Source organism: Neovison vison, chromosome 6 (genome assembly GCF_020171115.1).
Source record: "Neovison vison isolate M4711 chromosome 6, ASM_NN_V1, whole genome shotgun sequence".
Lineage (NCBI taxonomy): Eukaryota > Metazoa > Chordata > Mammalia > Carnivora > Mustelidae > Neogale > Neogale vison.
This window is the reverse complement of record NC_058096.1, coordinates 14,823,973-14,851,796: the sequence shown is the minus strand read 5'-3', so window position 1 is coordinate 14,851,796 and position 27,824 is coordinate 14,823,973. Positions and strand designations below refer to the sequence as shown.

General features: G+C 38.7%; 1 protein-coding gene across 2 annotated transcripts in view; it reads right to left on the bottom strand.

The window, feature by feature from the left end:
- GRIK1 (glutamate ionotropic receptor kainate type subunit 1) overlaps positions 1-27,824 on the bottom strand; it is a 381,656-nt gene that overhangs the window by 91,881 nt on the left and 261,951 nt on the right. For both annotated transcript variants that reach the window (XM_044251035.1, XM_044251036.1), the window contains exons 5-7: positions 15,090-15,143; positions 10,661-10,834; positions 2,080-2,223 (exon numbers count right to left, since the gene is read on the bottom strand). In XM_044251035.1, coding sequence (XP_044106970.1) covers positions 2,080-2,223; positions 10,661-10,834; positions 15,090-15,143 — 372 coding nt within the window. The remainder of the gene's footprint in view (positions 1-2,079; positions 2,224-10,660; positions 10,835-15,089; positions 15,144-27,824) is intronic.

Below are 27,824 nucleotides of genomic sequence, written 5' to 3'. Positions count from 1 at the left end.
CCCATATCTGCAGGTACCTATACCCTGCCAAGAGTGGCATATAGCACTGTAACTCAGGGGGCAAAGAAGAAGAGCAATAAAACTTTTTAATCCATGACCCGCCTCTCCTGTCAGCCCCCAACTGTGGAGACTGAGAATGGGGAATTTGCTCTTTGGACTAAAATATCGTAAAATGTTTTTTTGCTTTCAATGTGGTCCCTCATCTTGGAGTTCATTATTTCTTTAAACATCTCTAACTGTGGCTTGATAATTTTACCTTCTTATGCAACCTAAGTACAAGCAAAAAGGTCCTTGGGGTGCTCCAAGTGTTTGATCCTAAGCTTTCATGTGGCCTCCTGCCTCTTCTTGCTCTGGCAGGAGATGAAAGGAAACCAGCTGTTTTCTTGTTAAAGATCAAGGTGATCAGGACCTAGCCATGACTGCTGCAGGGAGAGCAGAGACTGGGCAATGTCTTTCCATTAGGCACAGTATGTCAGATTTGTGTAGCTGTCACAAAGTGTATTTCATTTCATGCCTATTTGTGATTTCTTTGTTGTTGTTGTTGTCATTGCCAGGTTTAAATTCCTGGCATCACACTCAGTAAACTGAATGAGGCTATTATTAGCAGTCTATTCCAATTGTAAGAGAATAGCTAATATCTCAGATTCTTACTATGTTTCTGTATTGTTCTTCACACCTTATTTTTATCCTCACAATAATGCTATGAGATAGAAGGTGTTATTCCTGTTTCACGAAAGAGAAAACCAAGATACAAGAATTTAAGTAACTTGTATAGATTATATTGGTCATAAATGTTAGTGGAGCTGGGATTAAACCCAAGCAACCATGCCAGGACTACGGTGAGATCAGAGAGGTTCTCAGGGGCATAAAACTTAAGGAAGCACTCCCTCAAAGTCTCCTATAAACTCAAACATAAGAATGAGTGCCTTCTTAAATCAGGTACCCAGGATAGTCTTTGCTGCTTGCCATACCCTAGATCCAGCCTTGTTCTGGAGCCCGAGTTAGTGTTAAACCTCATGCATATTGCGCCTCTCGTTCTCACCTTTATGGATCAGAGTCACCTGTCAATGGGGAAGCAGATTAAACAAACCATGAAAGGGTTTGTAGGTGCTTAAGAGACCAGCAGAAATGAAGCCCAAAATAGGACTTCTTGCTCTTGCTTGGGCATTCTTCTCTTGCATTATGACCTTTCCATTCTTTTCTCTTAATGGCTCTGTCTCAACTCAACCTTCTCCAACGCAGAGGGCAATAAAGATGCTCTTTACCTGAGAGGTAAATTTCTGCATCCTATAGATAAAACATTAGAACAGCAGCGCAGAGTAGGGTATGTACTCAGTTAAGCCTTATTTCATTTTGTCAAGCCCAGACACACCCTGAGGTGTATGTTGATGTCAAAGATAAACCAAAGATACATGTATATGAGGAATCTCAGGGCCTCAGAGCAGGATCTGATGAAGATAAGTCAAATTGTATCAGGGAAAAGGAAATGTAGGGGATAATCCAGGATCCCAGGGTAACAATGAAAAACTCTTTGCCAAATACCCCATACTCTTGAAAACCTTTTAGTACACTTGATAAGTTTTGAATAGATTGGGCTTTTCTAGTTTGCTGGCAAATGGCAAAATAATTCTTATATTATTAGAACAAAGAGGTTCTTCTATTCAGTCCTATACAATATGATATTTAAGAAACCACTGGAATTATGGGCTGATAATGTGAGAACTATCCCTGGTACCCTCCAGTGATGGGCCAACGCACTCTTTGATTCAGGGCATGGAATAAGCACCTATGAACTTATGAACATATGTGGAGGAGAGCCAGCAGCAACTGAGACCATAGCTGAGATGAAGGAAGGTGAATGTTATGATCCAGTAGCTTCTTTGAACTTCTCAACATCATACTAGAAAATTCCTGGTCAACAGACTTTTATCAGTGAAATCCTAGCAGATTGCATGATGATGGATTCTCCTTGTTTATAGGTATCATGCCCAACAGAGCCATGTGGGAAGAGCACAGTAAATGAACACGTCAGATCACTATGGCTAGGAAAGAATTGAGCCATGAACGAGTAGCACTTGCCTCTTTGATTAAGTTCATAAATCTGGGTCCAAGACGCCATGGTTTGTGTCGATGACACTGCAAGGAGCTGACGGTCAGCTGGGAAGCCCGATGGGAGGCAATGGCCACCATGTACACCGCATCATACATCAGAGCTGCTTCAGTCTGTGGAGAAAAACACACACCACATCTTCAATTTCACCTTTGTTTCCCTTCCTTTACCTGCATAATCATTCTACCTGCTTCCTTATCTCCTGTTTGTCTGATCTCAATAGCTATTTATTCTCCAGCTGAACAGTTTTCACTCTCTGATAACTATTTTTTCTCTAAAATAATACCTCATACTTCACAGTAAATTGAAGTGATAGCTCTGCTTTGTTTTGAGTTCTTAAAAAGACCAAAAACCCTCACATCAGCCACAAAAGACTTGATTCGGGAAACAAACATTTTTTGGAGCACCTTCTATGTTAAGCACAGTGTTAAAATCAACCACATTGAGTTAGAAGATACTAAACCTCAACATTTCAATATCAGATTTTGCGTCTCAGGACTTATATCTATTTATATATTTATTTACTTGTTTCTATTTGGTAGAAAATACTAGCTGCAAGCAAAACTAATAGGTAATTTCCAAATAGGGATACTTGTGTTGGTCACTTCCATTTACTAGAGTCAAGAAGGTTTGAGTTGTAGAATCAAATCCAATAGCAAGTTGTGGAAGACCTTTTGAAAAACAGACCTGTGTAACTTGCTTGGAATATGCCTACCTTTGTCAGCACTTGCTTTTTGATAGAGAGTATAAGTAGTCCTTGTTTTGGGGGGTTGAGCATCTCATTCTTCCCTTCCTCATGAAGTTACTCTTATTTGAAAAATTTCACATAAGACTGTTTGCATTTTATTTAAAAAAATTGTCCTATGGTTTTCTTTAAGGATAAAATTGCATAATACCTTCAACATTTTAGTTAAAGGTCTTCACTGAACTTCATTTGAAATTCTCAACAAGCTCCCCAAATCAAAACAGATAGATAAAACTACTTAGGTAGAAAAACTGACCCCCAGACAGGATATTGACTTGTGTAAGGTCCTACATTAGCTGACAATTGGTAGAGTTAAACCTAGAATCCAGGTCATAGATCAAAGATCTTTTTTTTTTTTTTTTTTTTCAGAAATCTGTTGATTTGCTCAACATTTACTATGCACTTATTGAGAGCATGTTTTAGTGGAAGTGCAAAGAGAGGGTAAGAGTTACTACATCTCACACTAACCATATGTGACTCCAGAGATTATCCCCACTTTAAATCTATATCCCGTGCAATCTCTACCATTGCATTTTCCATATGCATTTATAGTGATATGGGTTTCTCAGTAACAATGTGGGCTGTATGAATGCAGAAATGTTCAACTTCATGCTTTAGTGGTTAGTACAGTTAGCTAGCACATAAATGATATTTAAGGTTGTTTAATAAATGTTTGCTGAAGGAATTGATATTATTGCATGCCTCACAATAAAATACATTTTTATGAAAACTGTATAACCCCAAGGTTTTAAGATGTACTTCTAAAATAAATTGTCTCACTTATATGATTGACATAAAGAAGTTAGATCTATCAGTAGTGGTGCTGGTAGTGATTATTAACGCTTAAAAATGTTTTGCTTTTTTCAGTTCAAAACTGGTGTATAATCAATTTCATAGATAAGAAAACGGAGGCTCAGGAAAATTAGGTGATTAGTCCAAGACCACTCTGCCAGTCAGCTGCCTGGCCAGGGATTGAACCCGTGACTATCTGATTCTAGTACCCATGTTCTTCACTACTCTGCTATGCTAACTTTGTGTATTGAAGGAGAGCAATCCATTGGCAGAATGAGACTTTCTGAAACTCAATCAATAATTATAGATGACTCTTATCAAGTTCTTATTAAATGTAGGGTGTGCTCTAAATACTTTGTAAACACTGAATCTTCACCATAACCTTTACTCCTTTATGGAGAAAGATATGACCAGGTTAACTGGCATCCCCAAACTGGCTGTGGGAAGATCAAAATTCGAACTCGGGAATTTGGTGCTAGGGTTTAGTTTCTCAACCACGAAGCTGAGCTGCTTCTAAAGCAAGTATTTGTCTGATGATTTAATAATGACAGTAATACTCAATTATGGTGAATGTTCATGGACAACTTCCTACGCACCAGGCATGTTAACCATTCTACACATCTTGTTGCCTTAAATTATTGAAATCATGCCTTTAAATAGGTATTGTTGTCCCCATTTTACCAACAGGAAAATGGAAACTTGGGGAAGGAACTTTAGGAAATAACTTTGATAACTTGTCTAACTTACCAGGCAAGTGAGAATTTCAACTCAAGATGTAAACTTAGATTTTGGAACTCACACTCTTAATTGCTATGCTATTAGGACCTGGACCATTTTAGCAGTGGATTATACTTTTTTTTTTTTTTTAACAAATTTGTATATATGTTCACTACTAGACTAATTGAAAGATTTGATAGAGAAGGCCGAGGAGTGAAGTTTTGATCTGACTTTTCCATAAGCTGGGCTCAGGAAGGATTTTGACTTTCTTTGTCAAGGCTGCTTCCACACTGGGCTGGCTAATAACATGGCTCAAAACCATGGGTCTGATCAGTGCTTTTCACATTCAAAGAAGAAAACCATTTATTGTAAAACCATACTTCCCTTTGACATGTAATGTTTTCTTAGATGGAGGAGACATGTCTTTACCTATTTTATAACACTAATAAACCACCCCTGAATTTCTTTCCCTTTTTAGTTCTATGCTGGAGACCAGCTTATAGAGCAGCAACTTTCGAGCTATTTTAGGTAAATATAAAAGAAATTGGCCTGTGTTTCAGATTTTGTTTCTCTGAAGGTGTTTATGTTCACATTTTATTTATACCAAAATCCTGAATGAAACCCCATTACTCAGTGTTCCTAAGAAAATCTCTTCATAACAGCATGGATCATGAAGCAAGCATATGAAAAGCAGTCTCACACCATGTTCAGTTATCACAACAATGGGCAGTAAACAGTTAACTCAGCAGGACTGGAGTAGTCACACTCTATGTATCCCAAAGAAAGGACTGGTTTTTAACTGGTTTCTGGGAGATAATGTCTGAAACCTTGGACTATTCTGCTCGATCATAGTATTCCTATGGGGTAATGGGCAATGTTAGATAGTTTAACAATATGATTTATGGTGGATGCTTATTTTTGTTCACCTAGGGCCCTGGGCTGTATCAGTTTGCCCTCTGGAATGGCTAAAGACTGAATAACTAAGGTCAGTGACAGGGCTGTTCTATGCTTATGTGACTGACTGACATCAAGGCTTGGGAAAGTTTCCTTGGTTGGCAATGCTTCGTACATGTGGTCCCACATTATTGCTGTAGAGATTAAAGTACGGTCAATACAAATTTCCTGGGACAGGACCACTGTCCTGTAGCTCTCACATAATTATTATGTGGGAAAATTACATAATTTCTCCTAGACTTTGCCCTTTGCAACTTTTTCCTTTGCTGATTTTAATCTATATCCTTTTGTTGTAATAAATTGTCAACTACGAGTTTAACAGCTCTTCTGATTTCTGTGAGTCTTTCTACCAAATCATCAAACCTGAATATGGTCTTGGGGACCCAGCACAATGCAGTAAGATGTGACCCCTTAGGAATGAGGACTAACAGGATATGGCTTTATAGGCTCCTTACATTTTGCTGCCTTCCTGGTATGTAAAATTGTTGGAAAAAACTGGAAGAGATTGGAGTATTGAGGGAAGAACTTAGTCTTTGTGAAGCAAATGGGCAAAAAGTATAGGTTTCCCATCTTCTCTGGAGACAGAAATATTCAGTAACCTGATATGGATGGACAAGGCAGTTTTCTAAAAAGAGAAGCTCTCCCACAAATAACACCCTTCCCCATCATTTCCTAAATGTATTCTTTCACTGATTCCTCTTTTAAAATCCAAATATCTTACCCACAGCATAGAGCTAGCAGGAATTTGTCTCAGTATGAATTAGCTAGTTTCCCTTGTTGGGGTCGATGCTGCCGAGGAGTCAAAGTGGTGGGAGAGGCAGTGAACATCCTGGATGCTGGCAAGAGCAACCCACAAGTAAACTGGGTGTTGGAAATGGTCTGGGGAAGGGAACAACGATATAATCAAGTACTCACAATTTAGAAATTCATTAATTAGGGCAGCAACTCCAGTAGATCCAGTGAAACATGGCACAGAGGTTTACCTATTTTTACTCCAATAAAAATTTTTCAGCTTTTGAAAGAGACAGTGAAAAATTGGGAAAAGAGGACCATATGTGAAGTTGGAAGACACACCTGGGTGATTCCACTGGTCACACAAGGTCACACAGATCCCCGGGAAGGGACGATCTTGGACTACACGCACAAGTCAAAAAATGAGTCTCTTGTAAACAAGTAAGTATTCTGCCTCTGCATTTCAGAATGTCTTTTGTTCCTTTATTGACTACAAACTGGCATAGCAGCAGGTACCATCAAGTAAATTCAATTTTATGTCCTGGAGCTTTTGTATATATTATCTAATTTAATTTGTAAAGTAACACTGTAAAGTATTATTACACAGATTTACAGATAAGCAAGGAGCTCAGAGAAAAGAAATTTCAGAGAGGCTCCATAACCTAGTCATGTCATTTAATTATTCAGTAATTTAGTCATTCAGTCCATTGTCTTTCATTACTGGAGCAGCAGTGGACACTTAGGTGCACACTCAAAGGTCCACCTAAGACCTCTTAGATCATGATTATAGGAAATGCTCAGATGTAACATAAGGTTACTGACTAAACTTGATACTGTGAATGCATCTGAAGAACGGGAAGGCCAAGGACAGATCAATGTTGTGTTTTTTCTATGATTCCTCTGAACTACTGAATCATACACAATTTTTGTTCTCATTCAGAGAGGAATCCACCTAAAAATGGGCTACCCATTATCCCCATCTTGCCAAAAGCCAACAGACTGAATCAGCCCAAGTGCTAAGAGAAATGTAAACATAGTGAAAAGAAAAGTAGATTTTATAAAATTACTCCAAACTTCTATGGTGTTAATGAACACTTCAGTTGATAAAACATTTTCTTTTTTTTAATCTCAAGATGTTTTAAATAATGAGTTTCACTATTTTTTAACTCTATTGACTCAGTACCGGGTTTCTTAATTAACATGATTTTAACCCAATTTTTAAAGTCAATGTTTTTTCTTTTTTTTCTTTAATTACACCTATGGCTTTTAAGTCTGGAGTCAAAACTCCAACTGGGACGTGATTTTCAGATTTGGATGTGTTTTGACATGTATAATATTATTTGAAGGTATTTTTAGTGTACAATGTTCTAAGAAATTTCTAATAGTTAAAATATGAAAGAAGAAATTAGATAAGTAGGTGAAAGTCAAAACACATGGGTATTTTTAAACATACATTTTTTATATTTCTATATTATATATTCATACAGGCATCTGTATATGTATGTAGCACATGCAAAATATAACTATAAAGGGCAATAGGAAAATTTGCCTTGGAGTATAGTGGTATAATGCATATGATTTCAGAGAACATAACTCTATTCTAGTAATGGCATTACTTAAACATAAATAGTCGTTTGTCTAGGCTAATTTTTAAGATAGTCTTATTACTTTAGAATAATCTCTGTCTAAACTACACATGCCTATTTCTTATTTATAGGAAATCTCTTTGGACATTTACAGACTTTTACAGACTTTGGACTTTTATTTTTCATGTAACATCTTGGTCTTAGCAGAAGCTTAATTCCTATTTATTTAGCATTAGTTCCCTTATTAGATACATATTTATTGAAAGCCTGCTTTGCACTGGGCCTTTTCCAGTGCTGGAGATAAAGCATATCATGAAAAGATAAAGCCTCTGTCCTCATGGAGTTTATATTCTTGTAGAGGAAGGCACTTAGCAAACAAATTGAAATATAGCATATAAGGCCACAGGGCTATAGAGTGAAGGAAAACAAATCATGGCAGAGAGAAAAACAGACCTCTCTGCTGAAATGCATTCAAGCAAATGTGAATAGGGGAGGGTTTTAGGCAGTGAGAGACACCAGAAAGCGTGAACCATGGGATCTGAGAAATACAGACCCACTGGAATTGAAACCACACGGCTTTTCATCAGGAAGGTAGGGAAGAAAACGGTTTGAGTACAGAGGCAACCTGAGAAAAAATATTTGTTAGATTTGAGCCCCAGCTTGGGGACACGGCATGTGCTCTCTTGACTCACACATGAGTCCGCTGGATACCTTTAAACCTACCCTTTAAACTCACTGTGACTCAGTTTTCACATTCCCAAATTGGCCCCCTTTACTAGAAGCCAAAATGAAACTGTTAACTTCAAATCAGCCTTTCTGGGTAAGTAAAGGTCAATATTAAACTTCGTGGGATCAATTTCCAAACTATTTATTTATTTACTTTTTATTGTGTCTGTTTGAGATGACAGATGCTAACTAAACTAATTGCAATGATCATTTCACAATATATGTAAGTCAGTTTGTATCCCTTAAGCTTACACATTGAAGTATAGCAATTCTATCTCCGTAGAACTGGAGGGGAACGGATCTGCATGACTATGGGATCCGAATTCTAGTGGGGGTTGTGTTCTACCACTTTTTTTGACTAGTATAGACATAACCTGATATATCTACTCTCCCCACTTTTAGTGCCCTGGTGAGATCTTCTCTTCTGTTCTGATAAATCTCCATTTCCTTTTTCTTTAGTTTATAATAAAAACAAGAACAACAACAAAGCCTAGAAATCCTTTTCTTAGGTAAGAAGACGGTAGTAAACTTTAGGCCAAATAAGACCCCTTCCATCATTGGAACTTGGCTCTACCATGCTTCCTGCCATAGAACTGCCATTTGCCCAGGCCATCAACAACAGTCCTGGGGGAATAGCAGCACCCCATGTCTGGCCTGAGTTGGTGTGACTTGTGGGACCCTATCCTTTTTCAATGATTGTCCTCGTCTCAGTGAATATGTACAAACTATCCTGTCAGCTCCGTATAACTGAATGCAGCAGATGCTTTTTTTTGTAAGTTAAGGCACACTTATGATGAATATTTAATGTTTGGCATGAATTGATAATCTGTGTTAACACAGCTCCAAACTCTTAACTTTTTTAGTGGTATATACCTAAGGCAGGTAACAATTATTAGAGATCTCAGCCTGTGACAGAAATCTCACTGGGATGCAAGATGGGTGGGCAGAGGGCTTGAGCCATATTTGCATTCACTGGAATTACAAATTCAAGAGGAAGAAGAGAAAAACCAGTATTCCAGCATAACTTTCTGTCTCTGTTTTTTTTTTTTTTTCCTTTCTCTCTCTAGCTTGCCCCCTTCCCTTTCAGAGGGTCTGCTATTTCCCTGGATATTCTTTATTTATTCCTAATCAAAGCAATATTTCAAATCAACCAAGGCTCATTTGTATCAAAATGCTTTCCATCATTATCTCTCAGATCAATTTGCACACTTTAAGAGTTATGTCAAGTTTGAAAAACAGTCACGGAGCTTGAGCATGGAATCATACAGAACTACTTCATTCATGCATTTATTTTTTTTTTCTATTCATTTGTTTCTCATAAAAAAAATGGTAGAAAAAGAAAAGAAATGCCAAGTTCATTTCTCCACAAGATGATACCTTTCAGTTATTGGTAAATTGTATCTTAAAAGCAAGAGTGCTTCTCCCGATGATGGGAACAAGAATGAAATACTATGCCAATTTCAAATGCTATTACCTGCCCACATTCCCAGTATCTTTCTCTTTAGATTACATGATTCCTACATAGAAAGCTTTTTTTAAAAAAAATTTCCTGCTCTTTTCTTCATCACACAGGGAGCTTCATTAGAGAAATAAAACCAGGGGAGGTGCCTTTGACAACAAAAGACAAATGATGCTAGCGAGAAGCTCTCTGATGAGGCAGTTTGCAATTTATCTGTTCAGCAGAGTACCTCTCCCTTGTCAGGAGGTGGACCTGGCGTCTGCTTCAAGAGTGACATATGGCCGGTGTGAATCACTGTCAATGTCTGCAAAGGTTTCCCTGTACAGACCCAGGCAGGAAGAATGTGAATGCACCGATGGTATGCGAACCTGACATTTATCCATGTGTGCCCCACTCGTTGAGATGCATAAGAAATGAGGGAGGCAGAATGGTTCTGGATCACCTTTGTAAGCTCCACGTCTTTCCCTACCCCCCATCCCAGGGCCACACTTACAGGCCTAAAACTCTCTCCACTTACCCTTGTTTTGGTTTCTGCTTTGTCTCCATTTGGCTGACAGTGAGGGCTAACTCCTGTTAACTTTTTAAAATTAATTAATTAATTAATTAATTAATTTAGGTCAGAGGCACATACGGTCAGAAAGCTGAAAACAGAGGTTTTTGGTAGTAGCCCTGCATAGGCTTTCAAATCACCTAAGAACTTTACTCCTTCTTCTCTCATTCAAGTCAAGGCATGGGTTATAATACTTTTACTTACACTATAGAAGGCATATACAATTCTTATCCTAAACCCTAAGGAATTAAAAAATCATCACAAATGATTTTATTTTAAGTCTACTTACTGTCATCATGCCATCCAAGAGGCCAGTCTCCGGCCTGGGGGGGGCCTGTAGTCTCTCCATGGACCACTTCTCAATGATGGATGACACGTGAGGGTTGTCAATATTAAGCAGCCGAAACCCAGTCATGTTTACACCACTGTACCTATAGAGTTCCAGATCTAAAGCAAATAAGTCCTGTGCAGTATTAAAAATGATAAAAGTAGCGTTAACATTTTCAATGTTCTTTGTGTAAAACAGAATAGTGATTGCAGAAGCAACAGGTAAATTAACATTAAAATGGCAGCTGTCCTCACACTGCTTCATCAAAGAATATTTCCTGCTGTTCTTCCCTTGCACACTGCTTGGGAAATTCTAAGGCAGCGAGCATTTTCATTTTTCCTCTATTTTTTTGCAATACTATTAGAATTCAGATGAATCAAGAAGAGGAATTTGGCTGTTGATTATTCGTATGTTCTTGGGAATAGGTTACTTCTCAGAATAGTATTCTGAGAAGTTATGGTTCTGTTTTTAAAATATAGTGTTTGGGGGAATTATAAGGGAGTGGTAAGTTGTAAGGGATTTATTTTATAGATGAAGACTCTGAAGTTCTCAGTGGTGATGTGAGTGGTCCACGGATGACCCACTTGTCAGCCTCTTCTCCATCACTTCTTGCTGCCTCAGATCTTGTAAAAAAGATGAAATTTGGAACTTGCCCCTGCATGTGATAGGAAGATCACTTCCAGGAGGAAAAAAATACCATTCCCTGGCTCATTGACCCATGCCCCATACAATGAGGGCATGAAGAACATTCACTGGACAGAAGCTCTCAATAAGAAGTGAAGGGTTCCCCTTCCTACACTGTTGGTGGAAATGCAAGCTGGTGCAACCACTCTGGAAAACAGCATGGAGGTTCCTCAAAATGTTGAAAATAGAACTACCCTATGACCCAGCAGTTGCACTACTGGGTATTTACCCTAAAGATATAAATGTAGTGATCCGAAAGGGCACGCACACCCAATTGTTTATAGCATCAATGTCCACAATAGCCAAACTATGGAAAGAATATGATGTCCATCAACAGATAAATGGATAAAGAAGATGTGGTGTATATATACAATGGAATACTATGCAGCCATCAAAAGAAATGAAATCTTGCCATTTGCGATCACATGGATGGAACTAGAGGGTATTATGCTTAGAGAAAGAAGTCAATCAGAGAAAGACAACTATCATATGATCTCCATGATATGAGGAAGTAGAGATGCAACGTGGGGAACTTGGGGGGGGCCGGAAAAGAATAAATGAAACAAGATGGGATTGGGAGGGAGACAAACCATCAGAGACTCTTAATCTCACAAAACAAACTGAGGGTTGCTGGGGGAAGGGAGGTTGAGAGAAGGGGGGTGGGGTTATAGACATTGGGGAGGGTATATGCTATGGTGAGTGCTGTGAAGTATGTAAACCTGGCAATTCACAGATCTGTACTCCTGGGGCTAATAATATATTATATGTTAATAAAAAAATTAAAAAAAAAAGTGAAGTGTTCTCTTTAAGGAATAAACTGGAACTTAGAGTTGTGTGAACATGAGTATCATGACCATAGAACTAATTCCCCTTCAGGCAAAGTTTCAGGGAGAAAAGTTTAACCCACTTGCATTTTCCATTACAGATGAGGCTGAGTATACTCCAGAGGCTTATGTTCATTTATATTTATTTTGTCAAAGATTTTATTTATTTATTTATTTGAAAGTGAGAGCATGAGCAGGGGAAGGGGGATGAGGGGGTTAGGGACAGAGGGAGAGAGAGAAGCAGACTCCCCGCTGAGTAGAGAGGGACTCAGGATGTGGGATCCTGACCTGAGTCAAAGGCTTAAGCTTAAGATGCTTAAGCCACTTGCCTTTGCTGATTCATATTTAAAATGATATAAAAATTTCAAGTTTCTTCTGGTGAAGAAAGGTTTCACTCTAACATATGTCATTAAAAATATCTCACATTTAAAATAAACCAAACTTTCAGTATAACATTTAATGGGAATAAAAGGAGAAAAACTTCCATAAAAATTTAGTAGCAGTGTAACTGTTTTGTAAAAGTGCAAGGCAAGATACTACAGGATCAGGGGCGGCTGTGGTTCCAAAGGAAAAGTAGCTTCAGAAACACCTCATGATCTGTATTTGTAGAAGATATGCACGGATTTGTTCTTTTGAATAATTCTTTACACTGCTTCTTTCCCAAGATAACATTGGATTAGACTGTAAAGCTTTAATAGGGAAGATCTGTGCTCCTGGCTCAATATCAGAAAAGCGTTCTGCCTTCTAAATTGTTCTGTTTTCTCCCCTTGTACTATGTAACTTTCTTTCTTCTTTAAGTTTTGTCAATACTCATGGGCAAGAATGGTAAGAATATAAAAAGCATGGCAGAATGCAGACAAAACCCAAGGAAAATGCTTAAGGAAGCAAATTTAAAGAATAAGACCCTAAAAAGAATGATTTCCTTTAGCATGCTCAATGAATGGAAGGAAAGTTGCTTAAACTACAAGAAGGCAGAAGATTCCAGGATGCATATGGAACCCCTCACAGGCTCCACAGTACTTAATGAGGTGCGCTAAAATAAATATAATACACAGGTACAACATTAAGTTGGCGCACAAATTGAGCTTCCTATGCAGTATAGACTATGGAAAGTCCAGGATCTGGTTTGTAACATCTGCTTGTCAGTGAAGGATGAAAAAAGCAAGACTGTGAGGGCAAGTTGTTTGTTCCGAAGGGTCTCTGTGAAGACCAGGCTTTTAAGGTTTCATTGTCTCAAATCTCAACAAAACCAGCTCTTAGGAGTGTGTACAGTGGGATGATAGAAAGTTCTGAGGCAGGTGTCCATGCTGTCTTGAGCAGAACCTTCATGGTGATGGGGGAAGGGCTGTACTTGTGACCTAAGTAAGATGCTTTTATGTTCTTAGGGGTTTCTTCAACTGTTAGGATATCAGAGAGGGAGGGAAGATCATGGAAAGTTTAGTTTAAGATTTTTCTGCCCTGCATCCCACTCCCTTACCCCAAGCTCTGGAACAGTGATGCTTTTAGCACCTGCCCTGGAACATTGGTCTCATGGTCCCAGAGATACTTGAGCAAGGAGTGGAATTCACTGCTTCCATCAGTAGTATGTATTCAAGGACAGCTGCCTGGTTCTTGTTCCAAATTATTTTATTTCCCTTACTCACCAGCTTACCTTGCCAGTTTTATTTCGTAAAATAAACTCTCAGGAAATTTCCCAGAACCTAGGTAGATTGCAGTCAACACACCATGACAGATTAGCAAAGAAGACTGGTTAGGAGGGGCGCCTGGGTGGCTCAGTAGCTAAGCATCTGCCTTCAGCTCAGGTCATGATCCCAGGGTACTCGGATGGAGCCATGCGTTAGGCTCCCTGCTCAACGGGAAGACTGCTTCTCCCTCTCCCACTGCCCCTGCTTGTGATCCCTCTCTCGCCATGTCTCTCTCTGTCAGACATTACATTTAAAAAAATTCTAAAGGAATTTAGGGGCACCTGGATGGCTCAGTGGGTTAAGCCTCTGCCTTTGGCTCAGGTCATGCTCTCAGGGTCCTGGGATTGAGCCCTGCACTGGGTTCTCTGCAGGAAACCTGCTTCCCCCTCTCTCTCTGCCTGCCTCTCTGCCTACTTGTGATCTCTCTCTGTGTGTCAGGTAAATAAATAATATCTTTAAGGAAAAAAAAAAAAAGGTTGGTTATGTGTTTTCTTCTCCTATGAGAAAGTGAAGTCTGTGTGTGTCTGATTTTTAAAATTGAATGAGAGCTATTACATCATTTTGATATGTTAAATACCCTAAATCATTCTTCCTTGATATGAAAATCTCAAAATTTAGGATGTTATAGTCTCTTTTGAATTTCTTAGGTTCAGAACCATGATTCTTCTTCTTCTTCTTTTTTTTTTTTTAATGGTGAAAAATGTTCGCTGTGCAGAGCATCTCCCCCATGCTCCTTTTCTTGATGATCTTCAAAACACCTGGTCGGTGACCACGGCTAACCTAGCTATCCACTGGACATAGGCAGGTAAATCATATAAGATCAAAAAGCTGAGATACACTAGTGTGCCTTCTAATGTATATAGAAAATGTAGGTGATTCTTCTTTATGACTAGTTTGTACTTTGACAGCTTTTATTTAATGAAAAGTATCATTTAAATCCCTTTCCAGATGCACATGCACTGATGCTAGTAAAAAAAAGAAAAAAAAAGAGAGAGAGAGAGAGAGAGAGAGAAGAAAGGAAAAAAAGAACCTGCTGTTCAGCTTTTCTGGACTTTCAGGATTTTTAAGAAAGTAAGATGAATCTCCATGATAATATCATGACAATACCCTGCCTCTGACACCGGTGGGGCTGACTACTGAAATAACTGGAGACATTTCCTATATTGCATGCAGTACATTTCTACCTGAAGTGCTTACCAGGGTTGTGAAAAAGTAGTGATAGTACTCAGTCATCATGCCCATGAACAGAATCTGCAAAAAAGAAATAAGGGGAAAGAATCAGAAACAGAATTACAATAAGAAATAGATCATTAGCGGGACAATTGCAATATCTTGGGGACACAGAGCAGGAAGGGGCTTTGGAAATCCACAGATTCAGCAGATCAGAAACCTGAGACAGACCCGTGGCTGATAGGGAGCTGATGTGGGCAGATGAGGACTCAGGCCATTAACCTCCATCCAATGTTCTTTCATTAGACTATGTTCGTTCGATCTTCACTGAAGTGGTAGGTCTAATTTAAATTTTAAAAAATTAAAAATAATTTATGTGCAACAGATTTAATATTTGGATCTGACCTTAATAACAGTGTTTTGCTGTCCTTATTGCCTAAGTGTCTTAGTAACTCCATGCTTAGATATTTTATTGATCTCCTTAGCTTTAATACTTATCATACTGCCTCAGAGAACTCATTAAATGTTGAATTGCAATACTGGTATGTAGATATATTTAAATGAGGGCTTATACATATGCATATCTCTGAAGCCTTTCTACTGCTTTCCCATCTTATCCCACAGTATGAGTAGGGGAAAAGAGGATTTGTTTCTAGATGGAAGAATGGGAACTATTTTTTTTTTTAAAGATTTTATGTATTTATTTGACAGAGAGAAATCACAAATAGATGGAGAGGCAGGCAGAGAGAGAGAGGGAAGCAGGCTCCCTGCTGAGCAGAGAGCCCGATGTGGGACTCGATCCCAGGACCCTGAGACCATGACCCGAGCCGAAGGCAGCGGCTTAACCCACTGAGCCACCCAGGCGCCCCAGATGGGAACTATTTTGTACAAATGTCACACTGCCTCTTAATTTTGATCATCAATTACCTACTTGGGACGTTGACAGTTCTGGACTAGACATTCTGTGCATTGTTTTTACCTGGTAGGGAATGGGGAAAAGAGGTGAAGAGAAAGGACACTAGGTAGCGTAAGTTGATTAAAATGTGATCCTACTTTTAGGTTCCTGGAAACGGTGTCCATTGAAAAGAAGTAGTTGCAAATGATTTGGAAATAAGGGAAGGTTTCTATGTCTTCTAAATCAAGAGCATCACCTTCCTTAGGAGGGGGGATGTCAGCAAAGGACCATTTGGGTGCGGTTTCTTGGTATTTGTATAGAAATGTATGGAGAAAACTCAGAAATCAAATTTCCAAGGCGTTATCCTCACAACTCTGATAAAACTCTGAATGCAAATGAGAATCCCCTCTGGAGGTTTTACAATGAGATATTCTTTGATTCCATCAGAGAGACATCCCAAACTGGAATTCTCCAGGGCAGAGCCTGGGTTTCTATTTGCCGCAGCAGTGGTTGAAAAACGCTGCTCTATGGAAAACATGTCCGTTCGGATCAACTTCAGCAGAAGAAAGGGGTTGAAAAGATCTCAGGAAAGGCAACCCCTGTTATCAGAGGTCCTAGAAATTGTCTAAGAAATGTAAACTTGAATGATTTTACATGAGAAGGGATAAAGAATGAAGAGGGTATCTGTTGACAGCACGGAACACATGAATCCAGTACTTCTTTTGCCCTGTTTGCTAATGTAGAGACCAGAGGAATATTTAGTGAAATTGTAATGTCATGAAGGTAAGACAAATGACAAGAAACTCTCTGAATCATGAGCCCACCGTGTGTAAGTCACTCCTATGGTGATAACAAGACCAGGCACACAAAAGAATTTTAAAAAGGGTAGAATTGCTTTAGGCCATCAATAACGTTTAAAGTCACGCATGGTGAGGTCTTGTTAGCTGGTGTCTTATATCATTGGAGCATAAAGAGCTAACTTGCCGGGGTCAGTCAGGAGTCCAATTTTTCACTTTGGTCCTTAGATAGTGTAATTGCAGCCAAGACTACCTTTTCAGAGAGGATGGGGCAAGTTTTATGTCAAAATACAGAGCTGGACACTGAGATTCAAAATATTGTTTCTGAAACTGAAAAAGAAACAAAAAGACACCTGAATTTTTAGCTTTGCACGTGGGCTGACTTTTCTTTTAAAATTTGATAATGGAGACATTTAGTTACCAGTTGAGGGCATAGGCATTCCCCCTTCCCTTTTTAAGCAACCATTCAACTAATCCTTCTTGTTATTTTTTAATTCCTGAAGGCAAGTATTCATTTGATATACCTCTTATTTAATGCTAGAAAAAAGTTATGAAGAGACAGTGAATACTCACCTAGCAGGTCTACTTTTAATGCAGAAAGAACCCTTGGGTCGTCTGAGTATGTTTTTTCATTTAGCACACTAGAAAAATCTCTGTTCTTGGCTTTCCCTACCTAGTGCATGGGTCAGTGCCTCCTGATTCTTCCCCTGAACATCCTAGAAATGGGAATTAAGAAATAGGTATAGTTGTGAATCATTCATCTGCCACCTTTGTGGACTTTCTAGGACACAGGTGAATGAAGCTTCTGGGTAAGAATAAAGCCAGAAGCACGAAAAGTGTGCTTTTTAAACAACTGTCCATGTGAGAGTCTGCAGACTGGTCTGGACCAACAGCTCTGTCATTTAATAGTAGCATACTTTATAAATAAAAGTATTACATTCACATGACGATTTTCTCTCTGCACATTGGTATTTCAACTAAAAGTCATTAAGGGATTAAGAAAATGTCACATCAAGATAAATGTCAGTTTTTCAAATAAAAAAGTATAATCATGATATGGGGAGTTTTCTAATCTTTGCAAAATTCACTTTTTCCTTAGAAAAACTAACCTCTTTGAATTTTGATAGTGTGCTTGTCTGCCAGACTAGGCAGGCGGTGCTGACCTAGGCAATGTAACTTTACCAAGGCAGTATTGCCAGAAACTAGTTCTGGCTATCTTTAAATCATTTTTAACAACATAAAACACAACACATCACACACACTAATGTCTAATAAATGTGGTTGTTCAATAGTATTGATATTGATGACATATTATCCTTCATTGCTTCTGCTAATATATTCTTTAAATAATGTTTTTTTCTTAACAGAATTATTCTTATTAAATAACTTGACATCATATCATTGACTTAGATTGATAGTAAAAAATTCAGCCCTTTCAATAACATTATATATTTATAAGAGGGATAGACTGACTATCTACTACTCTTCTTGATTTCAGAAGACCCATAGTTTGGACATAATTTGTGCCACTGCCAAGTTCCCAGCTGGAAAGACAATGGGTAGGATTGCATTTCCTGCCCTCTTGTGTGGGCCCTTTTGGGTGGGGCCATGTGCTGGTTCTGGCCATGGAGGAAGAAAGATACTGACATAGGTCACCCTCTAGAGATTTCACCCTGATAGGTGACTAACGAAGTTATGAGGGCCATAGCAAACTGTTTCTGTTCTGAATAAATACAATTTCTTGTTGCATGAGTATTGCAAGGCGTGTAAGTACTTTTTTTTTTTTTTTAAATGACTTTGTTTTGAATGCTGGGGAGTTGAGGGTGAAAATTGTGTTCTCCTTTAGCAACAAGTAGAAATACAAGGTATATATTTTATGTGTGCCAGTACCATTTAGCTTTGTCTTTCTTATCTAATATCCCCTTTCTTTCCAACTCTTCTCTTTAAAAAAAAAAAAAAAAAAAGGACTTTGTTTCAAATGTACTTTTAGGCTGAGTTAATTCCTTGTGTAATAAATAAATAGCACATAATAAATTATCATGATTGGGAGAAGATGAAAGATCTTTTTCACATAAAGAGGGATGGACTATTCAGGTCTCATGTAGCTGAGTTAGGAAACAGAAAAGGCTTCCAACAAAATAATATTCAGAGTTAATCATACTCTATGTCCCTGCAGAATTGGTTATAAAAATTTAAAAGAGACTATGATGGTTCATTTCATGTGTCAACTTAACCAGGTCCATGGGTTCCTAGATTAAACACTATTTCTGGGTGTGTCTGAGTGTGCTTCCAGATGAGCCCCCCAACCCCCGCAATGTATTGGGTATCATCCCTCTGAGACCCTGAATAGAGCAAAAAGGCAGAGGAAGGAGGAATGCATCGTTTTTCTTACTGCCTGACTGAGCTGGAACTTTGCTTTTCTCCTGCTCTTGGACTAGGATTTTCACCATTGGCTCTTCTGGTTCTCAGGCCTCCAGACTCCAACAGGAATTACACCACAGCTTTACTGGGTCTCCAGTTTGTGGAGACAGATTGCGGACCTTCTCAGCCTCCAGGTCAGGTGAACCTATTCATAATACATCTTTTCACATCTATCTCCTATTGATTCTTTTTCTCTGGAGAACCCCGATTAACACAGAGAAAAATACCAAAAGACTAGAAGTCTTAATACTTTGCCTATGTATGTTATTCCATGTTATCTAGAAAACACATTCCTTAGACCAGCAAGAGGAAGGGTGACTCATACCTATTGGAAGAGTTTCTCTGGATTATACTATTATGGAAGTGCCACATGGCTATTTTGTTGTTTCAGTGGCTTGAAAGTAATTACAATTTTCTTCCTTTTGTAGTTAAAATGAATCACCAGAAGATAAAATAAAACTCATTGGCAGTTGACTCTCCAAAGGATAATTCTAATGGTCCCACTCTTATTATTATACCGTGATACATAGTTATTACTCATTAACAAGGGTGGCCCCACCTCATCCCATCTGCTCTCTGGAGCTTTTATAGCAGAACACTCATGACCTTGTTAACAGCACCATTGACTTTCCTTGGTGTAGTCCTGTTGTTCTCAGTAAAGACTATCTCTTGGATTTAGATGGGTTATCACATAATACCTGAGCAGCACAAAGATCATGTTTTAGTTTGTCTCAAGAGCCCTCATTCAAGTGCAGATGAAGATGACCAACATAGTTTGTGGGTTGTAACTTCTGTGGTTGGTGACACAGTTGGCCTATAAGATACCTAGAAAGTCATTGGGTAAAAGTCTTCCAATAACATGTCCTGGTATCTCAAGTAGCCTGTACCATATTTCAACATGATCATTTTTCAGAAGGCAATGCAGTGCTATAGAGGCAGTAACAAAAAATCCTCTACAAATTCTCAGCATCCATTACTAAGGGCAAGCCGTATGTCACAAATAATTGGTATCTGCTGCTATCGTAATAGCAGAAACTTAAAATGGAAACTGGAGTGCTCCTGAGCAATTTTTGAGTATTCTTGTAATATTTATAAAGGTTTTTATTACTGCCTCTTTCCATTGAAAAATAGATGTCTTTGAAGTTTATATTGGCCTACCTAAAGAGTATTGCTCCTTTTATAGCCTTCTCAATATCAGGATAAATTCTCAGCCATTAGACATGGTTTTTAGTCAATAATTTCAACTGAACAACTTCCAAATGTATGACATGCTATGTAGCTAAAATAATGGTTTTACCTCAAGATAGAAATAAGTTATTTCTTCATAAGAATAATCTTTAGGAAATCAGTTGAATGGTATCAGGTTTCAGAGCAGTGATTTTAAGAAGAAGGTCTGAGAGTTAGGGTGTAGTTCTTTCTCACCTGCCAACTGGGGTATTGTAGGCTGCATCTACACTATCCTTTTGGGAAGGATGCTTCTTTGACAACACACTTTTAGTAGAACAAGCTAAGTATAAGTAGCCTTGAGATCAGTCTTTATCATTGTAAAAAAAAAAAAAAACTCATGTCAAAATAAATGATCATAACCTATATCTACAAAGGTAACAATGGAATGCATAGGAAATAGCATTAGGTATATTGAACTCTTTATGGAGCAGGCTAAATAATGGTCCCATAGAAGTGTCCATATCCTAATTCCTACAATCTATTAAAATGTTACTTTATATGTGAAAAAAGAACTTTGCAGAAGTGATAAGGTTAAAGATTTTAATTTTGGAAGGGGTTACTCTGGCTTATCCAAGTGGGGCCAATATAATCACAGGGATCATTATAAACTGGAAGCAGGGGGTCAAAAGGCAGAGAAGGCGATAGGAAAGTAGATGGGGGTGGGAAGGCCATTGAGGTGGGGCCACAAGCCAAGGAATGAGGATAGCCTTTAGCAGCTAGAAAAGGCAAGGAATTGAATTCTTCCCTAAAGCCTTCAAAAGCAATGCAGCGCTGGCCACACCTTGACTTCAGACTTGTGACAACTGTAAGAGAATACCTTTGTATTGTTTAAAGTCCCCACATTTGTGAAAATTTCTTACAGCAGCAATAGGAAAGCAATGCACTACATCTGCTCATCTTTTGTGATCCCAGCACCTGAGACAGCACCACTTTGGTATAGTAATAGCAAGTGCACGTGTCAAGGAGAAAAGTGTTTGAAGTTGAAAACATTCTAAATTTTTCTGTGTTCCTCCATTCACATACACATGCTAACGATGTGCATATGTACAGATACAAGTCGCCTACAAAGAGAGTCTAGGGCTTTTCCCTCCTCTGGAAGGTGGTGCTTTGCCATGGACAAACCCAGGCCAGTTTCCTCCTGCCTCCAAGAGAAATGAAAGAAAAGCAAAGGATTTTCCACAAAGTGCTGATGGATGAAATGGCCATACTATTTGGGAACATCTTTACGTTTTAATTTTTTTTAAGCTTCTCCCTCTAGGAAGTTTGGCCAGGAGGAGAAAGGAAACTGATGTTCATAGATATTAATAAATGGAATGAAAACCAATGAGGTTTAGTTTTACTCTGGGATATCATCCCACTAGAAGAACCAGATTGTACCACCCAGGTGCACAACAGAAGAGATTATGATATTTAAGGGATATGGACTGCTGACAATAGAGCCAGAGAAAAGATTTTCCCTGGCAGAATGAAACAGGCAACCCAGCAAAAGGAGAGAGTAAGGATTTTGGAGGATTACATGAAAGGAAAGAATAAACCCTCTGCAACATCCAGGAAACACTGGTGGGAAAATGATATTTAAAAAAGAAGAACACGGGGTGCCCGAGTGGCTCAGTGGGTTAAAGCCTCTACCTTTGGCTCAGGTCATGATCCTGGGGTCCTGGGATCAAGTCCCACATCAGGCTCTCTGCTCAGCGGGGAGCCTGCTTCCTCCTCTCTCTCTGCCTGTCACTCTGCCTACTTGTGATCTCTCTTTGTCAAATAAATAAAAATCTTAAAAAAAAAAAAGAAGAGCACAATGGAAGAAAAGTTTGAACAGCAAAGTGTTCAACAAATCTACACAAAGTACTGAACAAACCGGGAAAATTAACAAAATAAAGATGTTGAATACATTTTAGTCTTTTTGTAACAAGCTACTTTCCTAATGGTGGTAAAAAAATCTATATCTCCAATTACCCTGAAGATAACTATTTGAGGGAGAGATGGGCATGCAGCCATTAAATAGTGATCTTGCTGGTCTCATGAGATATCTATAGAGGAGTGAAGTCATCGTGAGTCTGGGTTCCGTTCTTCAGCTTTTCAGACTTTTAGTCAATTTATTTAATAACTATCAGGTTTAGAAACTATTTAAATACGTGTTTTTCAGTGTATTTTTAAAAAACACCAATGCCTGTACCCCATCTGTGAATATCCTCATTTATTTGGTCTGGGATATGTTCTAGGCATTGGTATGTGTTCAGACCTCCCCGGGTAATATTCACATACAGGCAGAGCTGAGAACCATCTATTTATATTAACCAAGCTTATATTTTTAAGCTATAACAATAATGATCATAGTGACTGTTTTCTGAGTGTTAGAAAATGCCCACTGCTATCCTAGGTTTTGGTTTGGGTTTGGGGTTGTTTTGTTTTGTTTTGTTTATTCATACTACTGGAGAGAAGGTGCTTTCTTCAATTTATAGATTTGAAAGACAGGGCATTGTTATAGCAGTTGAACCCAGGTTTGATTTCAATCCTGGGTTCTCTGTGCTATGTTAACTTACTAATTGATTATAGGAGGTATATGTGGCAGGAAAGTCAATATTTTTTTTTCTAAGATTTTATTTATTTGACAGAGAGAGAGCACAAGCAGGGGGAGTGGCAGGCAGAGGGAAAGGGAGAAGCAGGCTCCCTGATGAGTAAGGAGGCCAATGCAGGGCTCAATCCCAGCACCCTAGGATCTTGACCTGAACTGAAGGCAGAAGCTTAACTGACTGAGCCATCCAGGTGTCCTAGAAAGACAATAATTTGTGCAAAGTTCTCCTGTTCAGTGAGAACCCAAATAAAAGTGTATGGTTGTTTGGTGAGACCAGAGTTAGAACCACAGGAGTTGGAGCTTTATCATAAGAAATGAACCCCCAAACCAAGAGAACTTGATAAGCTGCCCATGTAGTTTTGAGGGAGCCTTCTGTCCAGAGAGTTAGACCTAGCTGTATAAGGTTGTGCCTTAAGGCAATGCAGGCATGGTAGTTGAGGGCCCAAGAATTTCAAATGAGAAGAATGAGGTCACATTTTTTATTTGGAACGCACAGTTTTTGAGGTTACATGGATGCTGGATGGGGAGGAAAGGGGGCTTGCAACAGAGCGATCAATTGTTGCAGCGTAGGAGAAAGATGATGACAGAGATGGAGGAAAGGAGGTGGAATCTGAAACATATTCAGAAGGCAGAAGCTACAACATTTGGTAACTCATAAATAGGAAGGATAAGGTAGAGTCAAGCGAACTCCTAGGTTTCTGGATTGAACAATTGGCTGGTGTTTCTGGTCACCAAAACAGGGGCAGGAGGAGAAAGTAGTTCTGGGGAACTGGATGGAGAAAAGTAGAGGAGAAAATGTAGTGTGTTAAATTTGGTGTGGAGATTTAATGACATCGAGCAAGGTATAATAGGGAGGCTTGGAAAGTCAGGCTTGAGAGGAGGTTTGGGGACCATGGTCACAAAGTTTAAGAAGTAATGCAGTGACAGGGTTAACAGTGGGAAACACTGTATCAGTCTTGTAGTTTTGCCTAGGCACATATCACTAATGATATTGCTGATGGTAATCTCTCACATGTGGAATATTTCATGCATCAGCAGTGGGCTTAATGCCTTATAGGCAATGTCATATTTACTTCTCTCAGAACAATGTGAGATATGTGAGATATGTACAATGTGAGATATGCACTATGACTTTCCCATTTTACAGATGTAGCAAATAATGAATCGCAAAGTCCTCTGTTAAATAACGCATCCAATACACTAGAGTTTTTCATTATATTTTATTCCCCCTACCTTGGCATAGTCTTTAAGACATACAAAACATCTAATATATGCTAGCTGAATAAATAGTGAAATTTACGTCCTACATGGTCACCCTTAAGCAGAAGGATTTGTCTAACAGTCATGGGGAAAGTAGGGTGGGAAGATTCTTTTCGTAAAATCTTGCATTTATGAAGGGTTGAAGAAGCTGATGTGGTTAACATAGCAAAGTGATTTTTAACCTACTTCAGTATTAGGTTTCTTTAGAGAATCTGATAAAAGCTATGGATCTTTTCTCCTGGAAAAGGCACATGGAGGTGAACAAACATCCCCCAAATTTTGAATAATGCCGTGGTTCACTAATCCTGCTAAAGGTTTAAGACATGCTTTGATATCAGATGTTTATAACCTGATTCCTTCTAAATTACCCCCACTTCTTTTGCAAGGATAATTTCTCTTATCTCCTATTACAACCAAATTCTGATGTAGCTGGAATTAAGCATTAGAGTATTTCTGAGGCATACATGTGATTTTTATTACCTCTCAATTCAGATAGAAACAAATCTATATTCTTTTCCAAATCTACTGTTTGGAAGTTTTTCCAAGTATGCAATTGGGCATCCTGTGCACTAAGAGTATAGACACATTGCAAATTCCTTCACTACATTATTAGTTATTCACAGAGGTCAATTAATTCTTGTGCATATTAAGTAACATTCTCATATCTATGAACCGTTCCTTACAACCAAAACTTACTCTATGCTCAGGAAATGTAAATGGATTTTAATATCAGCCTGAGAGAAACAATTGGGTTGAGAATGTGTTGCCAAAATAATTATATACTGTACTACAAATTATCATCAGTTAGAATAAATTGAGAGTCATCATTATTACATCGTCAGGATTTAGCCAAAGTAATGAACTTCCCATCAATTAATTGTCTCAAAGGCTACCAAAGGACTCCAGGAACTTAAAAAAAAATGAACTGCTTAATTATTCCCTCATTTCTTTGAAAGCCTACTAAGTACAAGGCAATGTGCAAATTCTTTATGTCTGGACACTGGGAAGAGGATTCCTAATCACTTATATGCATGGAGGCTCAGAGCAAAGGAGAATTTTAGCGAGATTAGAATCCAACAATCCTATTTTGCAGATGAAGTCACTGTGTTGAAGAAGAATCAATGGTCTTGCTCAAAGCAGCATATTTAAAAGATCGAAGAAACTCAAATCATTGCCACGGTAAGCCCTGGCTTGAAATTCCAGCCTTGCCATTAATTAGGTGGATGACCTGGAAATTCATTTATCTCATCTATAACATGGGATATTTTGAGAGGATAAGAAGATCTCCTAGTGGAATGCATAGCATATTCTGGCACTGAGTGAGTACCCAATGAATGGTGACTATTTTATTCTATTAGGGCAAGAGCAGAATTTGCAACTGGATCTACCAACCTTCAGTCTAAGACTCTCGTCCCAGTCCCTGCTTTAGAAATGAGTTTCCCTGTATTTCACCAGTCTGTGGCATTGGGTAGCCACATTCTGTGACTTTAATTTTCAAGCTCTTTCTTTTTTTTTTTTTTTTTGATCAACGGGGCAGGGATTTATTTTATGTTGTTGTTGTTGTTACTTTTGTATCTTTCTCACCTTCAATCAGTGCTCAACAAATATGTGTTAAATGAAAGAGTGAATTTTTCTACTATGTCTCTACTGCAGTCTCTCCTTGGTTTCAATATAATCAACATTTCTTAAGGACTCATGTAAACTACACAAATGATGGGATGTTGGAGAATAGAATGAAACACTGCATTAAAGGAGTACAGAGTCTAATTAGAATGTGTTCCATGGGGGGCGCCTGGGTGGTTCAGTGGGTTAAGCCTCTGCCTTCGGCTCGGGTCATGTTCTCAGGGTCCTGGGATGGAGTCCCGCATGGGGCTCTCTGCTCAGCAGGGAGCCCGCCTTCCTCCTCTCTCTCTGCCTGCCTCTCTGCCTACTTGTGATCTCTCTCTCTGTTAAATAAATGCATAAAAAAAAAAAAAAAGATTTAGAATGTGATCCATGGTGTACTGTGATGAGAATCAGTTGGCATCTTAGTGTACATAAACAGCAGCAGATTGGGATTTTTTTTTTCCTTCCCTTTTAAATCCTGAGGTAAGCTTTGAATCCCAGCCTCCCAGCCTAGCCATTGCTGGCTCTGTGACCTTGGGCAAGTAACAAAAGCTCTCTGAGCTCGGTCAGTTTCTTGTGTATAGAATTTTCTCATAAGAATTAAGTGAATGATGCATTTTATCTTCTTAGCAATGGTGCCTGGCACCCAGGGAGTTCCATCAGAGGTAGTTCTTAAGGTCTTTGGCCTACTCTGTGTGTGTCTGATTAGAGATGGGGTTACATATCTGACTTAGTGGGTATGGATTCCAAACATAGGTTTATAACCTCTTGGCACATCACAGTTATACTGCTTGACTGTCTGTTTTCTGTGTTGAGAGGTGAAGACTGACAGTGCTTCTATCCTGTGGAAACACGAAATGAGCCCCTTCTAACCACCTCTCTTTGTCCCAGTCCTGGGCAATAGGTTCAACTTCTACGAGGAAAGAATCAATGCATAAAATTATTTGATTAATCAGCATTGCCCTTGCATGTCCTAGTAGAGGGAAGCCAGGATTAAAAAAAAAAAAAAAAAAAAAAAAAAAAAGAATTTTCTCCCTGGCCTTGTTATGCTAATTGACAGAAAGGAAAAAAAATAAAAACAACAGCACACAAATGTTGACAGGAGAAAATGTGATATAATTCCACAAAATATTTTGGCACTAAAATGTTTTATGGAGACTAATGGCTCAATTATAGCTTCATACTCATTGCTCTAAGTGTTGTGAGGGGAAAGAAGTCTCTCTTCTGACACAACTTGTTCATGTAAACAAGAGAGCAGGTTTCCTGAGTCAGAAACAGTATGTTCATGCTTGGTATGGCCGCTCTCCAGCTCAGGGATTTGGCCCAGGGACACAGCTTCGCTGCTGGATGGAGTATCACAGTGTTCCCTCCCTTTCTATCAGGGAAGCATTAGGATTCCGGCTACTCGGCTTGAAATTGTGACTTGCTTTCTCAATCCTATTACAGGATTTGAAAGTGACTATGCATTTCTCTGAAGAGGCAAATTTATTTTCAGGAAGTGGACTCATAGGCTGAAATGCATTATAGTTCTTAATATAGGATTTCGGGGATTGAATAAAATCTTCCTTTGAGGAAACTGAGGCATAGAAGAACAACTTGTTCAAATGCTTTGGCAGAGTTGAGAGTATAGTACACTAAGTCCGATGGAAGGGAGGTGATTTTGGAGATTGCTTTTATCAAGAGCTTCTAGTATAGTTCTTGGATCATTCATTCACCCTTTTCCTTTACACATTCAACAAAGCAGTATTGAATGCTATGTTTCAAGTAATGTACATGCTCGGGATTTGGAAGAACAAGACAAAGGAGGTTTCTATCCCCTTGGAGATCATAGTGTTCTAGGGAATATGGACAACAAATGAGTCAATGCTGGGATGTTTGCATTAAGAACATACTCATCACATGGTAGATGAAATTATTACTATCTCTGAGCTTCAGATTTTTTTTAAGATTTTATTTATATATTTGACAGACCGAGATCACAAGTA